The sequence below is a fragment of the Urtica dioica genome, chromosome 11, assembly GCF_054948205.1.
Source record: "Urtica dioica subsp. dioica isolate 48M chromosome 11, U.dioica_male_clone48M_v1_H2, whole genome shotgun sequence".
In the NCBI taxonomy this organism is placed as follows: domain Eukaryota; kingdom Viridiplantae; phylum Streptophyta; class Magnoliopsida; order Rosales; family Urticaceae; genus Urtica; species Urtica dioica.
Window position 1 is genome coordinate 16,125,621 of NC_142766.1, and position 20,593 is coordinate 16,146,213.

The window sequence follows — 20,593 nt, forward strand, 5'->3', positions numbered from 1 at the left end:
CTATTTCCAAAAAAGCATGGATGATTAGTTTGAAAACATTACCACTCTTAAGTCACGTGTGACCACATGGTCCGACCCTAAGTCTAACCACGTGACGATTTTTGGGTTGATCGATTTTTTGAAATTAATAATTTCAATGACAAAATTAATAATGTAGGGCATCGATCATTAGGTGTACCATTGAGGTTGGGGCTAAGAGATAGCCCGTTGAGGATGGTCATTAAACAGTGTTACGTCAAACTGATAGTGTTGCAAAAAGTGTTGATTGCTAGGTTTAAAAGAACTTGTCGTGTGTAGTGAGCACCGTCGTTGCAATAATTTTGATCATAAGTATAGTTAATATTAACACTCCTGGATCGATTCTTTAGATCATCCTCCTTGTGCGTGCCTAGTAATTATGACTAGTAATAAAAACTGACAGTGAACTACATGTTGTAGAGAGAGAGAGAGAGAGAGAGAGAGAGAGAGCAACATATAACTCTTTTAGAAGTGGTTTAATAGAGAAGTGAAAACTAGGTGAAACTCATAGATAATTTTTTTAATCATTATAAGGCTGAAACGGTAAGGCGTGCGCTCCCGCTCGAGCACACAATCACATGAAAAGTTGGGACGTGGGACGATGGCTTGATGAAACAAACCCGGCCGTTGGTAAATTTTTTACAACGATCAAAATAAGTATTGTGAAAAGTCGATATTGTACAACGGTTAAAATAAGTGTTGTGAAAAATCGACATTTCACAATGGTACAAATAAGTGTTGTGAATAGTCCATATTTTTATAAGAGCGCAGTTGTCTCGTTATAAAAAAATGGACAATTTGGACATTATACGTCACCACAGCGAGATAAAAAAAAAATTATTGTTTACAAAAGAGGTAAAGGTATATGATAATAAATAATAATTAAAAATAAGCAGGATGGTATAAGTCAACGTACGAGAAACATATTTATGGGTACAACTGGGAAACTCTTGATAATTAGTTATCCCTCTATTATATTATTATATCCAAACGCTTTTAGGATTGGCTATCGTTTGAAGTCAAGGGAGAGTGTTGACCGTTTCAAATTAAAATGGAGATTTAAATCGTCACACGTTATGTACTTGTATAACTAATTTAGTATACCTATTTTTTTTTTCCTTTCTATATAATATACAGCACATCACCGTTGTATACTATGTTAAAGTTGTCATATGATAGACATATAGAAACAGGTCGGCACCGGAGGATTTAACCTCAAATATAATTTTGAAGTATTTTTTAATTTTTAAAGTCAGCAAATCTACTCATGAACGTCCATGTGATTTCCCATTATAACGTCATGTGAATTTTGACGCAATGCATATTCGACTTTACCACCGCGCGAAATGCTAAATATTTATACATGTTTATGACATTCACTAATCATGTATGTAAATAATACTCAATTTAGTAAAAAAAAATAAAAAGATTAAGACTTTATTTCAACATTATGCTATCAAAATTATTATTATTTTTTATAAGATCTTTTGAAATGGATTATTTGAATTTATTATTATAACAATTTTAATTATAATTATTTTCAATTTCATCCAACATAAAATGTATCAAAGAAAATTCATTACATTGTTTTTCCTCTCATGCATTCATTTGGGTTGGAATTGTATGGCCACGTGTATATGTCACTACTTTTCAGCTGAAAAAATAATAAATAAAATTGCTCGGTCAAATGAAGCTGCTTAATCCATTTTAATTGCCAATTGAGATGTGTGGAGATCTAAAGTATCATCCAATCTAAACAGATTAGAATTTTATACCATTTTTATTATCTTTTAAGAAACGAAAGTAGGAGTTGAAGACTATGTTAGCTCTTTAGTTTGGCTCCATGCAGATAATATTTCAGAAAGAAATGTTCAAATATCAAACTATCAAAAGACGGCCAAAGTTGGCAGAATTGGAGATGAAAGCATTAAACATGTGCAACAATGGTCAGCCCAAAAAAGAGAATATGCACAGCATAATAGATAATCTGGCCGGTTCTCAAAACAAGGGCTGTTTTGTTTATCTGACTATTTTTAATTAAGAATTCCTCAACTTTGAGTGGTCGTCTTTCACTTTCTCTAATCACGATTCATCATCCACGTTCTTTATTTATTTAGGGCTCATTTTTTTTTACTGCTTAAAAATGTAACTCACCTAATTGTGTTTATAATTTATTTATTATTATTTTTATATGTTTTATCATCATATACAGTGCCGGTGGTGATGACATCATGTGGCATATGAAATTAAACAGGCAATTGCACACATATTTTTCCATTTGAATTTTGATTTATTTAGTCTCCAAACTAATTATTAGTTTTTTTTCTTGGTTTTAATCTTCTTTGTAAAATTAGGTACCTTATGGCTTTTATATAAGAATTAAAAAAATTATAAGAGCGTGATTATTTAATAGATGTTTTCATATTTGTATTTCATGTCAAGTTACATACGTTTATATTTATATAGACGTATGTATTTTATGTTTTCAGTTCCATTCCTCACGTTTCATCCTGGCTTCACGGTTCGGAACCACACAGAAGGAAGGAATTCCTTTACCTGCGTGTGCCTCACGGTATTGCCATGTACCGTGAGCCTTGGAAATGGAAGAAAAATTTCCGCCACATGTCGGAAGTGGGATAGGAAGTTCGGAAATGATGTCAGGCTTGTTGTACCGTTGGCAAGGAGAGAGAAAGAAGATGGGCTGTGTGTCAGCGTGTATACAAGTAGCAGAAGAGGAAATTAATTGAAAAATAGACGTTTGGCTTCACGTTATTGGCTGTTTTATTTTTAAATTTGATTTTTTATTTTTTTTTAATTCTTTATTGGAAGTTAATGGAAATATGTATTTCCATTAAGTGTAACGGAAATTCCATTTCCAATAAACAATGGAAGACACCAAAATGTCTAATGGAAATACCATTTCCAATAAGCAATGGAAGGTGGCTTATTGGAAATGGAATTTCCATTACCTTCCATTGCCCAGGTTGACTCACGTTTATGATATTTCACGTCGATATCACTTGTCAATATGATTATCGTGTAAAATTATTTATCGTCATTAACAAGAGAGCTTGACTTTGTAAGAATATATGTTTGGTATTGAATTGGGCCAAAAAAAAAAAAATCGAAGATGTTTAAAGTTCTTTTATAATCGTATGGAACTAAAGTTTATTTACTTAATTATCAAGTGAAAATTCAAGCTTCCTTTTGATGTTCTTAATGAAAAATAAAAGAAAAAGGGATTTGATGTATATGGACTTAAAGCGGGAAATAAAATGAAGTTACAGTTCACCTATATGAGTTATTAATATAAAGTTATACCAACCCTGAACTTTATATTTAATGGCATAAATACGAGTATAGATGCAAGTATTTGCGATTTCTACCACCTACTTATACCAACTTAAGCATGTCAAAATAATTATATTAAATATTCGATATATTTACTTACCGTGGGCGTGCAAACAAACCACAAAACTGTAAATCGAATTTGGAGCTCGATTTTTTACACTATTAAAACAATGGTAAAATCTCTAAAACTCTATATTTGATATAATTTTTACACTAAATGAACAATGTTGCACCAAATTTAATGTAACACTGTTCATTTAGTGTAAAGATTATTACATCAAATATTTAAGCATTATTTTAATCAAATTAATTCATAATCCTTCATTAAAAGTACATATTTTAATTAATCCAAGTTTTAATCAATATAATTTTAATTGTTGTGAGCTTTGTTTTTAATTCAAATTAATTTTTTCAATATTACTTAAATTAAGCCAATAATGTTGTATTATTTATGTAGTGAAATTAATTAATAATTTCATATTTAAGTGTTTAAATGATTTTTTTTATTTATTCTCTAAAAATGTTGTTATTATCTATGTAATGAAATTTATTAATTTTTACTTTTATTTATTACATTTTTTAAAAATAATTACACATAATTAATAAATAAAATAAAATTACGTTTATATATATAATTAGACATTACAAATAACTAATAAAATTAAGAAACATAATCTAAAGCATCTTAGATTAAAAAGACTAATCAAAAAGCATATTATTAGAATATTCTATTTAGTGTAAGATATACTGTGATGCCATTGGAGCAAAAAAAATATTTGGTGTCAAAGTTACACCAAATTTGTTGTGAAAATTACACTAAATTTGGTGTATGCATTGGAGATGCTCTTAGTCCGATCTAAATCGAATTTCGTTAATCTAGTATGATTATTATCGGTCTAAAAGGTTTTTTTTTCTTTCTAAAAAGGAAATTAGTCTTAGACCTGTATGGTTCGATTTCAAATATTGACACCATAATTTAGATCGTACCGAAACAATTCTAAGATTTTTATTTTATTTTTAATTTTAGTGCATTTAAACTTTGTAGTCTGAAATAAAAGAAGGATGATGGCAGAACGATAGGAGAGCTCGGGGAGAAGAGAATCCAAAGATGGAATGGAACATGTGTAATCATAGTTAATTCTCATACTATTTTTTTTTTATCATGGTGTCTGAGTTATTACTTATTACTGAAAAAATTAAAATGTTTTTGAGATGTCTAATGATTATCTATACGAATATAAACGACAATAAATAGATTATACACGCATATAAAGGAAAATATCATCAATATTCCTTAAGTTTTATCTACAAACCTTATCTGAACAATTTAAATTCAATCACAATCATACAATTAGTTATGTCTTTAATATTAGATTAATTTATATATTAGATTAAAATCAACATTTTGGGTTTTTTTTCTTAGCTTATCCAAATTGACAGAATATAAGTACAAATTTATCATATTAATTTTTCTTGTTCTTAACTAGTTTGTGTCCTCATTTGTAATACGTTGTAATATGAATATAATATGCCATTTGTAATTATATAAAAATAGTAATTTATTATAATAATTCCAATTTTAAAATACATCCTTTAAAATGTTTCATTTGAATAAAATTCATAAGAATTATCTTTTCCGTCTAAATAACAATTATGATGAACGGAAGCCGTGATAAGTATATAGAAAACTGTAATAAATTTGGTTAAATCCTAACATTAAGTAAAATATCTCACGATTACACATTCATATGGAAACCACTTCATGCAATGCCAATAATTTATATTTCCTTCCAGAAAAGATATTGGCACCAATTATGTTTCACGTCTCCATGAACCAATAAAAATGGGAATAGTACTAGACAATAATAAATCATCTTAATAATAAAAAGAAAATCAATTGGCAAAGGAAATAATAGGGTAAAGTAAATGAAGGAAGAGCTTGAATAAAAAAAAGAAAAGTAAATTAAGGAAGGCGGAAGAGAATTGGCACGTGTTGGATAAAACAAAAAAGTGAGCACGTGGGAACGACGGCGCAATATATAATCCGGAGAGAGAGAGATATCCAGTGCTTCACAAATCACATTACAAATTTACAATACGTTCTTCCAAATCCAAACCCGGTTCGAACCGCCAAGGCTAAAGGTAAAGTCTTGTTACGTCTCGCATAATTCACGACCCCGCTTGAGTTGAGTTGACGCCGAAAAATCATTAAAACTAATAATAATAAGAGTATAAAACTTTTTATCTTCACGCGCTTTCTTCTCTACTTTCTAGTTTCTACTTCCTTTTTCAGACCCAATACAAAACTTGTCTCTCTCTTTCTCTCTATAGTCTATACAAATAATCGGCTTTAACAAATACTTGCGTGCGTTTTTGGCTGATTTACTTGGGAAAATAAACTTCTTATTCATTTCGCTTGGAGTTATGAACGGACGACGGAGATTCGATCGGCCGGAGTATTGGACGGTGATCATTCCATTCTTGTTACTGCTTCATCTGGATTCAAGCTCTTGCTGGTCTCTCAACAATCAAGGTTCGTTTTCACGAGCATAGCTTTTTTTTTTGGCTAATCTGCTCAGCTCAAATTTCTTCTCGTTCTCAGTGTCCGTACTGTCGGCAATGAACTGACGATAAAAGTTCGTTTCTGTTTGGACGCAGGTTTAGCTCTGTCGAAGTTCAGGGGCGGTATTTTCCGCGAGGCTCTCGGCGCTTTAAAGGATTGGAACAATCACGGCGGAGAAACTCACGCGCGGTTTTTGCTCGGCTTCGACTTCACCGTCAAAAACGATGCGTCTCTGTGAGTTTTTTTTTTTTTTCCTTTCTTGTCTTCACCTTGTAATCTATTCTATCTATACGAAGTACTCGATGACTAATTGTTCGCTATGTCTGAAACAGCGTCGATCTCGGAGATTTCTCGTATCGGAGACTGCTTCAGGGAACCCAAGCGCCACATCCACCGCCTGGAGCCTCGCGGCATCGATCTTCTTCGTCACCGTCACCGTCACCGTCACCGTCACCGTCACCAAGTGTTCTTCCAGTAACTCCTTCGCCGGCTCCGATCCCTTACGTACCGCGGGCAGTGAACCGTCCGGCGGTCGCCGTCCCCGCCGCGAAAGGATCTCGTACGCCTCTGGCGCCGATCGTGGGCGGAGTTCTCGGCGGCGCGTTTCTCTTGCTGATTTCAGCGATTGGCTTTGTTTTGTACAGTAACAACAAAGCCGTGACCGTTAAGCCCTGGGCCACAGGGTTAAGTGGTCAGCTTCAGAAGGCGTTTGTCACAGGTCTGTTTTTCCCTCCGTTGATTGAATATTTACCAGGATTTTGTTGGAATTTTTTTGTTATATGTACTGAATATTGTGAGTTCTGTTTTGTTTCAGGAGTACCGAAACTGAACCGATCGGAGATTGTGGTTGCCTGCGAGGATTTCAGCAACATAATTGGCTCTGTCAAGGAAGGCACTGTTTACAAGGGAACCTTGTCTAGCGGGGTCGAAATTGCCGTGACCTCGACCGCAGTGAAATCCCGTCACGACTGGTCCAAAACCTCAGAAGAGCAATTCAGGAAGAAGGTACGTTTCATTCTTTTGTTTTCTCTTTTACCTATTTCTTTAATCTTCGGTCACAAGACTCATTTGTCCAATAACCATTCCTGATCAGATCAAAAAGCTTTCCAAAGTGAACCACAAGAATTTCGTGAACCTCATCGGCTTCTGCGAGGAAGAACAAGAACCGTTCACGAGGGTTATGGTCTTTGAGTACGCTCCGAACGGGACGCTCTTCGAGCATCTACACAGTGAGTACTAAAAAGAAAAAGAAAAAGAAAATCAAATTTTTAGCTCATGTCTTAGTATTAGTCTTTAGCCTAATAGATCTGGAATTCGCAGTAAAAGAAGCCGAGCACTTGGACTGGGAAACGAGGCTGCGAATAGCCATGGGAATGGCGTACTGCCTCGACCACATGCACCGATTAAATCCCCCGATAGCTCTCACCGGCCTCCACTCCTCGTCCGTGTACTTGACCGAGGACTACGCGGCCAAGCTCTCCGATTTCAGGTCGTGGAACGAAGTGACCGCCGCGAAGATGGATTCGGTTCCCGACCCGGCCCCGGAAGAGGCCTCGCCGGAGAGCAACGTGTACGGCTTCGGGGCGGTCCTGTTCGAGATGATAACGGGCCGCACCGCGACGGAGAATCTCGAGGGCGAGCTTTGCCTTCGTTGTTTCCCGAGAGAGATGGTCGATCCGACATTGACGTCCTTTGACGACGAGGAAGCGCTCGAGAAGCTGTTTGGAGTGATCAGGGACTGTGTGAAGGCCGACCCGAAGGAGAGACCGACAATGGCGGTGGTCGCGGCGAGGATGAAGGACATTACTTCCGTAACGCCCGACGGGGCGGTCCCGAAGCTGTCTCCGCTGTGGTGGGCCGAGCTCGAGATCACTTCTTCCGATCTAAGCTAAAGAGAAAGAGAAGTTTTGTTTTGTTTTTTATTATTATTATTTAATGTTATTATTATTCTGCAAATATGCTTGTTTGCGTTTTCATGATTGTGTGTATGGTTCTCTATTTTAATCATGTTTATGTGTATAGTAAATATTGCTTGATTTGTACGTTCTGAATGAGTGGTATAGGAAGAAAAAAAATGGTTGGTGTACAATGTACATAATCGAGGATGGGAGAGATGTAACCTTGTTTTTTTTTTCTCTCTCCCTCAACACTGTTCATTTCGGCTGTATTGATATTGAATTCGTAACTTTCCTACTTTCAGATATGATTTTGAGTGATATTTGGCTTATTTAGAGAGCACACAGACACCGCTCATTGTTTTTTGTTGTATTAAATATAAATACGACCTGGTCAAAAAGATCTGAAGAAAGAAGTTTGAGAATGTATGGCCTATATTGTGTGATCAGATTAAGACCGACAATACGCGTGGACTTTTAATCATTTTTAAGAGTTGCATTTGTGATTCACTTTCATAAAAATCGTTATGATAAATTACATGTTACGCAAAAGTAACGTGTAAAAAAGGTTTCTATAGACTTGTAAAAATGGTTTGAGAGTCTCAAATACTATCTTGTTCATGTACAAGAGGGGGATTTGAATCTGACAACGCATTCCAACCAAATATTCAATAGTCAACCAAAGCTCCTGAACCAAGAACAAAAGAGGCAGCCATATTTGCTTTGATCGTTTCTCTTGTAGTCTTAGTCTTTTGTCGGAGTCATTCATCGTTCAAATCAAGCGAAAAACCGCTCAAGCCGTGAAAGAGTCACTTCTGAGCGCTTGCATTGTGTGTTCGGCTATAAAGATCGAGAGTGTCGGAGTGGTCGGGGTCCAAGCAGAGAGCGGCTTGACAGTCTCTAACCGCTGATGACGTGTCGCCAATCGAATCGTAGAACGCGGCTCTCAGATGAAGCATTTGCAAGTCCGGCTTGAAGCTCAACGCCTTTGTGAGCTCTTCCACGGCTTCCTTCTCTCTCTGGTCGTCCATCAGCACTGTCCTCGCAGTAAAAAAAGAAATTACCACCACAGTAATAAAAAAAGGGATATTTCAGAAACTATGTGAGATTTACACAAAATTCCACAGTAACATACATATGCATTTTTACATAGATACCCTTGTACCGCAACACCAACTGATATACGGGTATTTTGTAAAATTGCGCATATCTTTCGAAAAAAATGAGAGGTTATTTATTACCGGCGGCCCTGTATCTATAGGGATAAGTCCTCAAGGGGTCGAGCTCGGTGGCGGTGTCGAGGTCGCGCTTTGCCGCGTCGCGATCACAATACTCGGACCGCTTCTCGTAAGCCGACGCGTTGTGCTGAGCTGTCGCGATGAGACTGGTCATCTCGTCGTACGCGGCTTTCCTTTGGCTTCTCATGTGGTGGACTCGGGCCAGGCCTTGGTGGGCTCTCGTGTGCTTTATGTCGAGGGCGTTCTTGTAACACTCCGCGGCTCGGTCCAGCCGACCACAGTCCACGTAGATGCTGCCCAGATTGTTCAGAGCCTGCAATGTGACTTTGTCGTATTAGCCGAGGGCATAATAGGAATCTAAACCATTTGAAACTTGGGCAAAATATGTAATTATTGTATTCAAAAGTTGAATATATATATATTAATGTTAGAGTTTGGCCGCCTAACTTGCCGCCTAAGCTATTTTGTATCTACAATTAATATTGTTGTTCATATGTATCTCTTGTCTTTAATCGAAATGCAGCGACTATTCTTATAGTTTAAATGTCAAATGTACTATTAATAGTGTGTACATACCTAAAGTTTTATAGAGTTAAATATGACCTTTTTCACGACTTTCCGTAAAAAAAAAAAAAAAAAAAAAAATTATAGTGATTATTGTCTGACCTGGCCTTTTCTGAGGCCGTCGGAAGGGCATCGTAGAGCTTCGTCGAGGAGGTGAATGACGGAAGGCGAGGTGTCAGGGGTGAGGGTTGTGTCGGCTAGCACGTAGGCCTTGAGAAAGAAGGCCTCGAACGATCTCTGCAGAGAGATCGACTTCTCGGCTCGAGACAAAGCCTCTTCGCGGTTCCCGGTATCATACAGAATCCATCCCTCGTACACCAGCCTCTCCTGCTCCGACCCCGCATGATTCCTCGCCAGCCTCAGACTCCGCATCGCTGCTTTCTGACAGTTTAACCTGAAACCAACCCCGCATCCGATAAGAATAAAGCCGATTCAATTAAATGCCTTGTTTCATTGGTTTTAGACAGACCCACCTAACAAAATCATATACCAAAAGTCATTAATGTTGGGATTTTTTTAGAGCTCCTAACGTTACGAGTGACAAGCAAATCATGAAAATAACTAAAATTAGTAAAATAGTCAATTTAAACGTTTGACTTTACTAAATAGCCAACGTTTGGTAAATCTTAGGTAAATAGCCGTAAATAATGATGTGACCTAATATATGGAGGTGACTATTTATCTAAGATTTACATCCGTAAATACATGAAAATGGCTAGTTACCTAAAATTTACCAAACTTTGACTATTTAACAATATCAAACGTTTAAATTGGCTATTTTTCTAATGGACCCTCAAAATAACACAAATTTAATACTTATGAAATATGAGTTTTACGTCCACTTCATCGCTGCAGATATCAGCGTACGCACAATCTTCTCACGACACCGCAAAAGAAAGCGCTAAATTCCCAACTCAACAATTCAAGCTCTGATTTAGTACTATGAAATATAACTTGACGCTATTGATTCAAATGTGGGTTTCTCTAAATATTTCGCCATATAGTCAATTTTTGGTAAATTATAAGTAAATAATCACGAAATTTTATTAACAAAAGCCAAAAAATATATTAATACTTGTAAATAACCATCAAACTCCAAAGATATAAATGGAATGTTAAAAAAAAAAGAAAGAAAGTTGCCTGAGAAGAAGCAGGGATTGGCGAAATCGGAGCAGGCTGTTTGTGGGGTCTGTTTGGAGCATGAGGTGGATGATGGCGAGGGAGCCGATATCATCGACACAGGACCAGCGGTCATAGAGGCACATCCAACAGTCGGCCTGGCTCATCTTCGGGACCCGCCGGCTCAGAGCCTCCAAGACCCGATCGCCTCTCACCTTCCCGCCGAACATCACGTAATCGGGCTCCAAAGTCAGCACCACCCGAACGTCCCTCGCAGCCTTCTCGTAGTCCCGTTCGGCGATGAAGAACCACGCCCTGAGCTCGAGGCACCCCGGCTCGAGCCTGAACCCGACCACCCTGTCGATCTCCGCCACGGCCTCGCGGGCCCGCCCCGTCAGCACGGCCCGACACTTGAACGGGTACGACAGCGACGGGTCGGCCTCGGAGGCCGACCCCAAGTCGGAGGCTTTCTCTCTCGCGGTGGCGCTGTACAGAGATCGCTCCTGGTACATCCACCCCTTGGGCGGCCCGTTCTCGGCCATCACCGAGCACATGAGCTTGTGGGCCGAGTAGTGCTGCCCCGTCTTGTGCTTGGCCCGGGCCAGCCCCGCCGCGGAGTACACATGGCCCGCCTCGAAAGCGCCCTCGAAGAACCTCTGCGCCGCCATGAATTCCCGTCTCTCGAGGCAAGCGCAGCCCAGCTGGTGCATCGAGAGCGCGATCTGCCACGCCTCCGTCGAGCACTCTCTGAGCCGCTTCAGAAGCTTCAGCGTCGTCTTCGCGGCGGAGCTCTCTCCCGCTGCCACCTGGCTGAGGAAGTAGTAGAGAAGGAAGGAGGAGCTTTTTCCCGCGGCCGCCGATATCCTCTCCCTCGTCGCCGAGCCGCAGAGGAACTTGATGACTCTCGGCCTGTACAGCGACCCGGGAAGCTCTCTGAGGATGACCTGGAGCGAGGCTGCCACGAGAAGCTCGGCGGAGTATTCGAGGCCGTACTCGATCAAGACGAGCGCGTCGTCGACCGTGGCGAGGAGAGAGGTGAGGTGGGATTGGCACTGCCATTTCAAGTCCTCGCAGCAGAACCGGGTCGCGAAGGACAGGATTTCGACAACGACCCTCGGCCCGAACCGCTCGACTCTTTTGGTCCTGCTGTACTCCTCAACGGCCCTCATTCCCTCCGCAGAAACTCCGCCGTGCGAAAACTCGATGCTCGAGGTTTTAGCCTCTTTGAATCCGCCGCAGAGCATGGCCCGAAACGGGCTCGAGAGGCTCGCCATTTTCTCCCGAACGCATTTAATCTCGTCCCCACCAACCCAGAAGGAAACCACGTCGTCGCTGTCACGCTCACTACTAAAGTTTGGTTCTTTTTCAGTCCTGGCGGGAATCTCGGGGGGACCACAGGAGTTGCAACAACGCTGACACCGATCGAGACCCGGACTCAGGTCCGGGTCAAACCCGTCGATTAAGGCCTGTTTGGGACACTCGAGAGGAAACCCAGAGCAGTCCATGGCCGAGACTCCGGCGAGCTCGTCCTCCCTCCGCTCGAACCTCAGCCACGCCGAGAGCACCACCTTCGCTAGCCCGCCAGACGCGTGGCGGCGCGTGGCACGGAGGCATCGCCGGAGGATCTTCGGGTCGCCGATTCCCTTCAGGAGCGAGTACTGCTCTATGCAGAGACACGCCCTCTCGCTCTCCGACGAGCACGCCTCGAACCTCCGGTACAGCTCCGAGAGAGACTCCACCAAATCGAGCGGCCTGAGCCGAGGCTCAATGTCCGGCTCTAGAATCTCGGTCGTCGGAAATCCGCAGGGAAGGAGATCTTCCGACGAAGAAGACGGCTTGGAGCTGGAAGAGAAGGACTTGAGCTTGCTCGTTGGCCTCGGAGTGTCCGACGCCGTGGTGGTGGGACTATACGCGTGGACTTGCGAGGTTTTGAATCGCTCGATGAGCTTAAAGTTAAACCCACGCATCTTTCTATGTTTTAGATGATGAAGAAGAAGAAGAAGCTCAAGAACTGAACTGAGTTATAGAAAATGGAAGAGCTTTTTCCATCATCACTTTTTTTTTTTTTTTTTTTTTTATAATAATTAAGGCTTTTTATTAAGCAAAATGAGTCGTGTGTTGTCGTGGTTTTGCTGGAGTTTTGGATGGTTGATTTGGTGACCTGAAAGCCATTTGTATGTCTAATCTAATGTCTTTTGATAATTTAGGTCGCTTACTCCAATGAGTGAGTGACTAACAGAGACCATTATTTTTATTCATTTTATTATTATTATTAATTTTACTATTATTGTATTTTGGTTTGTGCAAATCCATGGAAATGGGTTTGGGCTCCACTGTGGCGGTACCCACCGTCGTGATGCACGAACCACTCTCTTTCCGCCACGTCATCGTGGATTCGGGAGAAAAGGTCCTACTCCAGGGATTTTAGTCAACTTGTTCCATCATGCTTTTTTCTTTTTATATATAATTAAATTATATATAGTTACTTCCCTTTCTTATCTTCATTAAGTTTGGTTTCTTCTTTTTGTTATTTTAACTTTTTTTTTTCTTTTCAATTTCTGGTAAGTAAACGTGGAAGTTTAAGTGGAACAAAGGCGATTGGCATATGATATATGAGTACCGTCGTGTCAAGAAGAAGTTAAAAAGCCAAGAGCGAAATTACAAGATTTTGAACAGATTTTCCCAAAATAGGTTAGTGAGTCCACATCACATCAAGACTAACCTTCCTTTCATCAAAGATGATATATCATATATATATATATATGTATATATAATATATAAAGTTTTAAACTAATTAGTCACTAATAATAAATATTGGTCACAGAGGTGGAAAACAGCTTTTGTTTATAATTAAATTGGTGTTTTTTTATCCATAATTATTAGTTATGCTTGAGCATTTTAGTTGTTGGATTGTGTTGCCATTAAAAGTTCTAAAACTTTCTTCTTTGATAAGAAAAAAAAAATCCTAATAACTGGCAATATCTCTTGGTTATATAGTAGGCTTTCTCCTTCGAATATTGGATTGGAGTCGTTCTTGAACGTTCCTAATAATCATAATAATAAATAACAATAATCTTGATATCTTCTATTAAAATTATAGTATAACTGTTCAAATATTAAAAAAATAACATAATTCATGCATATGTCTCTAGACACATGTGTTTTGCTTTAATTTAGACTATTTTCTTAATTTTTAGATAATTCGATTAAAATTTTAAGGTAGAGTGTCTAAATAGACTATATAACTAACTTTCCCTTATAAATTTATATAATCGATAAGTGGAACACGCATGAATTCAACAAAACAAGACTAGCTATAATACTTATAGATATCTTATAGCAAACGATTTAGACTTGCTCTTAAAATGTATTAAACGGCCTAAATACTCTTTAATTTGCATAATAATCTATTGGTTAGATTCCCATACACAACGGTGGCGTTGCTTCCACTTGCAGCTGCCACTTGTGGTTGGTCGATAAATAATTGACTATTTAAAGTCATATTAAAAAATGGCCTAACCATTAATTAATAAATAAAGCAAAGACAAACAGGGGGTTATATGATATCAACTTGCAAACTCACTTACGTTCTTATCTCTAAAAACAATGGCAAACAAGAATATGAAATGCTGATAAAATTGTTTATATTCATAAGCGATGGACAAGAAAGGGATACGAGAATATATGCCAAATCAGGTCACAGCGAAACATGTTGGCCAAGAGTCAAGAAATGTATGATGACATATTGACGTGTATATATTTATATATCGTATTTCGTACATATATAATATTAATATGCGACCCATGTGAGAAGTGAGAACTGAAGTGTGTGTGTGTGGCTTTTTTTTTTTTTTTTTTTTCATGTGTCCACGCAAAACAAAAGGTCAATTTGTAGCAGAAGCAAACCACCAAAGAAAGACTGTTTTCGTCAATCGTGATTACATCCAAATTAATATTAATGAAAAGGAAGTGCTCCTTTTTTTCTTCTTATTTTCATTATATCAACGGAATATGTAAAAACTAAATTACGTTAATTGCATGACCCTTAAGCTACTAAATCTAAATAATCACTTGTTAGGAAAGCCTATATGATGGATATTAAATGGGAACAATTTATGTTAAATTGAAATAATTCTGAAAAAAAAAGTTATGAGAGGCAATTTGCCTAGATATACCCATCTGTGGGACTTATGATAAGAATTAAAAAAAAATGATAAATTAACCAAAAATTATACGGAGAACTATCGTCGTCGTCAAAGAAAGGTAGAACAACTAAAAGCAAGTTGGTGAAACGATGCCTCTGATCAACTTTATCACAAGTGAAATAAATAAAAATAACTGGGAAGAGCTATAATAATTTTAATTTATCTTTTTTTCATCAATGCTGGTGGTGATACTGATTACTGACCAATAAACATGAGGTACACAAAATATACAAAATACACGTAATCACACACACGATGCAAATACAATGGCATTTCTCTACATATGCATATGTTTGCCAATGTTTAATGCAATCTGGTCAAACATGAATATGAATACGAATGAGGCTTGAGAGTTGAGACTTTAATGTTGTTGCCTTAGAAAAATGAGGACTTTAATGCATCGGACATGTTCACAGATACAACAGATCAGAAGAAGATTAATCAATGTCATTCATAACAGAGAAGTTTCATTCAACAATTATTAAGTAAGTCATATAGCACATCAAAATCATACATGTACATTGTATATATGTGGAACCCACTACACTCACTCTCTCATAGCCTCTTAATAATCGCTCCGTCTCCAATAATGCACGCACACACTATTACTACACGTCCGAATAATAATGATAAATGTATCAAAAGCCTTGTACAATAAAGCAACTCCGCTGAAAAAGCATATGGTTTCTGAGTCATGAGACTTTTTTGTTTTTCTATTTACAAAGAAAACAAAAAAGTATACCTTGATTGGTGGTGCTGAGAGTAAAATATATAATGTCTAGTGTAAATAAATGATCTACACTACGAGAGAACTTAATCATCAACAAAGCGCTATGAAGAACGTATATTACGAACTCGTGATATGATCAGAGACGTACCTTTCCTTTTTTTTTTTTCAAGAGTCGCCATCGATGCTGAAAAGTAAAATCACTTCCAAATCCGAGTCATCGTACACAAGGAATGTTGGAAAGACATAAAGAAGAACACACTACTACTGGTAATGAAGAAAGTCGATGGCACTTTATTATTAACTTTGAAAAACTTGCATGTGGAAGAACGTATTTTTATTATTACAAGATGTAACGTATCATATTTACCGAAGCAATGGACGTTCTTCTTCACAGCATTTTGATGACCCAAAGCTTATACTTGTTTATATACATGTATACGAGACAGGGTCCGATCAAATTGCTGTCGGAGAGCCTGGTGCAGAGGTCGAGATAGGCTTTGAGGCTGGCGGGCCCCGCGATCCTCTTTCTGAGGCCCTGAATCACGGCGGCCCGGTCCAAGTACTCGGGGCACAACCCCGAATCGAGCATCCTCACCATGGTCTCCGCGGCGTCGTCGAAATGGCCTCCCTTTATGTATCCCCTCAGAAGCCACGAGAGGCTCTTCTTCCTCTCGGGGGACGATCCTCCGCCGCTCAGGTCCACCCGAGCGAGCAGCCTCGAGACAGCCCTGACCTCCTTCTGCGAGGCCAGGATCGCGAGAACGATGTCGTACAGATCTCCGTCGGCCTCTTTTCCCACGAGCTTCATCTCCCACAACTGCCTCTCCGCCTCGATCCCGCGGCCCGCGCAGATGTACATCGCGAGGAGTCTCTCGCGGACCACCCCGTCGAGCAACATCGACGATGATGATGATGATTTTCCGGCTTCGATCGCCCAGTCGGAGAGCCGTACTCCGTCGGAGAGGAGGTCCGACTGGTACTTCTCGACGAGCTCGGCGCTCTCCGGGTCGAGTTCGGCCACCGCCGACCCGGCCCTCGAGAACGATTTCAGCTTTCGCAGGGCTTTCGAGAGTTCGTTCAGCTCTTTCACCACGGCCGTCATCGCGATGAGGTAGCTGTACGCCTCTGGTTTTAGCCCCGACTCTCTTATGTCGATCACCAATTTGACTGCTTCAACGTAGTCACCGTCGACCTGATCGGAACACGTTTATTAAAATAAAAATTAGTTTAAATTGCACAGCTTTGATAAGCTATAAACGGTGAACATTAGCATCAGACTCGTTTAATTTGTTACTATCTCTGACTGAAAAAAAAAAAAAAAAAAAAAAAAAAAAAAAGCTACCATCTTTACTGAGGGTTAGAATTCGGTGACAGTAAATCAATAAAATATGAATTACGAGAATGTGCTGATATACTGGAAAACCCAAGGAGGCAGAAGAGAATAATTCACTATGTTGAAAAACTGGTTACAATTCGGAAGAGTACAAAATGTTAAAAGTATTTTGACAAATCCCTCGGAAAAATATAGGAACCTGTAAAAGAGCTTGAATATCAACCAAGCCCATTCAGGTCACCAAAACTCCAACAACAACAACAAAACACACACACACAAAGGCAAGAGATACGGCAAGGAAACTAAGGTCTCAACAAATGTTAGTATTCTGAACCTTAGAAAGCAAGCAAGTAAACAACATTCAAATATCATAAGATTTATAAAAATTAATTAAAAAAAATTATTAATCAATGGAATGAATCATTCATACCATCATCTTCCAAGCAAGATAGCCAGTAGGCCCTCCTTTCGGTCCATCTTGACGGTCCTCGGAGCAAGCGATCCGGCGCCTGAGAACCTCTTTCACAAACGAAACCGCCTTCGCCTTCTTTCCCGTCTCCCAATACAGAGAGATGACCTTCTCCATCATGCTGAAGCTCGGCCTCAAGCCGACACAATCCATGTCCACGAGAAGGTCAACCACATCGCCAACCTCGCGTTCGGCCCCGATCAGCTTCTCAACCCAGCTACACATCAGAGAGACCATTAACTCCATGGTCTCCTTGTCGACTCGGTTCTCCTTCCGGAGCCACTCGAAGACCTCCAAGGCACACCACGAGTCTCTCCCTTCCTGCGAGAAGTAGACGAGGACGAGCTGTAACTCCCTCGCCGACAGTCGTTCATTCATCTCTTCCAGAACATCCGACGGCTCTCTCGCCATCCTCTCCAGCTCCTCGATCGCCTCGAAGAACCCGTCTCCCATGGCTTCCTCGTCCTCGCTGGTCAAGAATCGGTCCAGCTCCACCGAGTTGAACAGCCGGGATTCTCGGACCTTGCTCGGTCTAGGAACGATAAAGCCCGAGTCTTTGTGTCCGCAACAAGCTACGACTACCGGGAAAACCTTGGAACGAGTCCATCCCGGAAAATTGTTTTGTAATCGGTGACGCGAAACTCCGTTTCGGAGAAGTGAATTACACGAAGAAGACGCGAAGGTCAACTCGGCCAACTGAGTAAAGCCCTTACCAGATACCATTTTCTTTAATTATTTTCTCTACTTTTCCTTTCCTTCCCTTTGGTCACCGAAAAAAATATATACAAGGAAACAGAATGAATATAAAAATGAAATGGAATAAAATGTGGAACGCACGTCGACTAAGTCAAACAAAGTCATAAGATAAAGCAGAGCTAAGCTTTCCCAAACCTCAATCAAACGAAGCGAAACCGAAGCTCACCGACTCGTTCCTTTTCCTCTTAACTTCCTCGCCAGCCAAAGTGCCAAACAGGAAATCGAAGCTCCGATTGAAGGCGAAGACGAAAGAACTCATCGAACCGCAAGCGACAAATATCGCCAGCTCTCGAGGATCGAACGAAACCCTAAATTCGAATCAGGGCTCTGATTGTATTTCTCGTGAAATCGCTGTTCCAGTTTTCTACCAAATACTGAAGAAGACAGAACCTGCCGCTGTCACTGTTCGTTTAAGTTTAATTACTTAATTAACTATTTTTCTTTTGACGTAGCCAAAAAGTCATACGTGTCGCAACGGTGACTGTTCACCGGCTCAAACCTTCTACCGGGGAATTGAATTTATAATCATACCCTTTCGTTGAAAGCGACTTATTAGGTTGAGGTTCGAGGGATGTGGGGGTATTTCTGTAGTTGTGTCTGGAGGATAAAATATTGGCCTTTAGAATGTTTTGGATCAGATTTTTTTTATTTTCCCTAATTTTAATGAAATGTTAGGATCAGAATTGAGGTGTCATGTCCAAAAGACGGCTTCGATTGTCAGTTATTTAAACGGACCTGGTGTCGTTTTAGAAAAATAAAATAAATAAAAAAATGAATTTGGGCGGGCTGGTCTTCAACATGGGCCTTTAACTAAGCCTTTTAACATTAGAGAAATTCCATAAATATCTCATTTTCATATAAAAAAAAAAAAAAAAAGATTGTCATTCCATGAATATATAAATATTTTACAAATCATTAAATACCTCATCTTTAAAAACTAATTTGCGGTTATGTTGAATGAAACTGTAAAAAAGAATGAGAATTTAAATGAAATTGTAGCATGTAAAAAAAGAAGAAGAAGAAGTCAAATCTAACTGTAAAAATCTCGAAAAATCAAGTATTCTCGAAATAAAATGAGATCATCTCGTAATACAAACGAGGAGAATACAAATATACCGTCGCACATTGAGATCATCTCATAAATTGAGATCGTTTAATTAAGGAAATGTAGCTATATATCAACAAATATCATTTGAGAACATTGCACAAATATACAGAAGAATTAACATATACTTGCTCATTCTCAAAATATATATATATATATATATATATAAAAAGGAACCCAGTTTTACTGTTCACTCAGTGTACGTTTACTGTTCCCGGTCAGAGAGTTTTCAAAGCTATTGGGTGCGACTAGTCGCACCCAATACTACTTAAAATCAGCGAATTTTTTTCATTTTTGGAGCACTTTGGGTGCGACAAGTCGCACCTGATGCCCATTTAGGTGCGACAAGTCGCACCTAATGCCCTTCCGCACCAGAAAAGCTTATTTGTAGTAGTGAACTTCAAAGCCTAACTACAAATAGCCCTTCCACACAAGACACGAAGTAAGTTCTTTCAAACTTAGAAAAAAAAAACGCTGTCTTATTCAAGATTCACTTCATCTATCTGAAGTCCTTAGAGACGAGCTTGATATAATCCACTTAGACACCACAATTGGACTAATGTTGAGTGTTGGAGCGCGCGCTGAGGGAAATCCTTCACGCTCCTATAAGGTTACATTTTTTTCGTTTCTTAAGTGAAGAACTTGAAGCTTTTAGAGAACTCGAAGGACCCAAAGAACTTGACTAAATTGATGAAAATGAAGGAATCAAAGAACATATAGAGCTTGAAGGAATCGAAGAAAATAAAGAACCCGAAGTATAAAGCGAATTCATAAGCCATTTTTGACGAGAGAAATCGACAAATGGTTCTCATCATCTCGCAACTTATGTAAGATCATAGGTCCCATAGATTAAATATTCTTCATTTATGTATTACATCAATGGACATATGTATGTGCTGCATTCTTGTTTATAAATGTAGGAAAATTCCATTTTTTCCACGTGCCTATATGCAGCCCAGTAAAATCCAGAGCTTTCTAGAGCAAAATAATGATTTTTTTTTTATTATTTTTTTTTTTTTGCAAAACACTTGACAATAGTGTGCTTATTAATTAGGTACACAATATGGAAAGTCCTAGAACCTCTCACTTTACTCTCTCTTTATCGTCTCACTCGTGAATCCCTTTCCGATCTCAGCAAAACCCACAGGATGTCGATCGTTCCGAGCACCAACGACGGCCAGGGGCGGAACTAGGAATTGAAGTTGAGGGTGGCCAAGAAAAAAAAATTATATAAATTAAATATCATA

The 20,593-nt window shown here is 39.1% G+C and overlaps 3 protein-coding genes across 5 annotated transcripts; 1 reads left to right on the forward strand and 2 right to left on the reverse strand.

The window, feature by feature from the left end:
- Positions 1-5,460: 5,460 nt before the first annotated feature.
- Positions 5,461-8,030, forward strand: LOC149381681 (Protein kinase superfamily protein). The gene is made up of 6 exons (XM_089602030.1): positions 5,461-5,902; positions 6,028-6,166; positions 6,265-6,650; positions 6,747-6,937; positions 7,026-7,161; positions 7,253-8,030. Exons 1-6 carry the CDS (start codon positions 5,794-5,796, stop codon positions 7,822-7,824), a joined length of 1,533 nt encoding a protein of 510 aa, XP_089458156.1. The 5' UTR covers positions 5,461-5,793; the 3' UTR covers positions 7,825-8,030.
- Positions 8,031-8,380: 350 nt separating this feature from the next.
- On the reverse strand, positions 8,381-13,352 carry EOL2 (ETO1-like 2). Its single transcript, XM_089602029.1, has 4 exons — positions 10,770-13,352; positions 9,732-10,023; positions 9,069-9,378; positions 8,381-8,863 (listed from the first exon to the last, which is right to left on the reverse strand). Exons 1-4 carry the CDS (start codon positions 12,713-12,715, stop codon positions 8,637-8,639), a joined length of 2,775 nt encoding a protein of 924 aa, XP_089458155.1. The 5' UTR covers positions 12,716-13,352; the 3' UTR covers positions 8,381-8,636.
- A 2,599-nt stretch (positions 13,353-15,951) lies between these two features.
- LOC149381683 (pentatricopeptide (PPR) repeat-containing protein) lies at positions 15,952-18,653 on the reverse strand. Of its 3 annotated transcripts, none has more exons than XM_089600914.1 (3): positions 18,408-18,653; positions 17,447-18,245; positions 15,952-16,875 (listed from the first exon to the last, which is right to left on the reverse strand). In XM_089600914.1, the coding sequence occupies exons 2-3, from the start codon at positions 18,206-18,208 to the stop codon at positions 16,072-16,074; spliced, it is 1,566 nt and encodes a 521-aa protein (XP_089457040.1). In that variant the 5' UTR covers positions 18,209-18,245; positions 18,408-18,653; the 3' UTR covers positions 15,952-16,071. The 3 variants fall into 3 exon arrangements, with proteins under 3 accessions (XP_089457040.1, XP_089457038.1, XP_089457039.1); XM_089600912.1 differs by having other exon boundaries at positions 18,377-18,653; XM_089600913.1 differs by lacking the exon at positions 18,408-18,653 and having other exon boundaries at positions 17,447-18,365.
- Positions 18,654-20,593: the final 1,940 nt, after the last annotated feature.

Excerpts from the sequence above, each read along its gene's own strand:
- LOC149381681 (XM_089602030.1), top strand. The coding sequence starts at position 5,794 with ATGAACGGACGACGGAGATTCGATCGGCCGGAGTATTGGACGGTGATC. Across the intron at positions 5,903-6,027 it reads CTGGTCTCTCAACAATCAAG|GTTTAGCTCTGTCGAAGTTC; the intron begins GTTCGTTTTCAC and ends GTTTGGACGCAG. Across the intron at positions 6,651-6,746 it reads TCAGAAGGCGTTTGTCACAG|GAGTACCGAAACTGAACCGA; the intron begins GTCTGTTTTTCC and ends GTTTTGTTTCAG.
- EOL2 (XM_089602029.1), bottom strand. The coding sequence starts at position 12,715 with ATGCGTGGGTTTAACTTTAAGCTCATCGAGCGATTCAAAACCTCGCAA. Across the intron at positions 9,379-9,731 it reads ACGGCCTCAGAAAAGGCCAG|GCTCTGAACAATCTGGGCAG; the intron begins GTCAGACAATAA and ends GTCACATTGCAG. Across the intron at positions 8,864-9,068 it reads CTATAGATACAGGGCCGCCG|TGCTGATGGACGACCAGAGA; the intron begins GTAATAAATAAC and ends CTGCGAGGACAG.
- LOC149381683 (XM_089600914.1), bottom strand. The coding sequence starts at position 18,208 with ATGGTATCTGGTAAGGGCTTTACTCAGTTGGCCGAGTTGACCTTCGCG. Across the intron at positions 16,876-17,446 it reads ATCTTGCTTGGAAGATGATG|GTCGACGGTGACTACGTTGA; the intron begins GTATGAATGATT and ends TGTTCCGATCAG.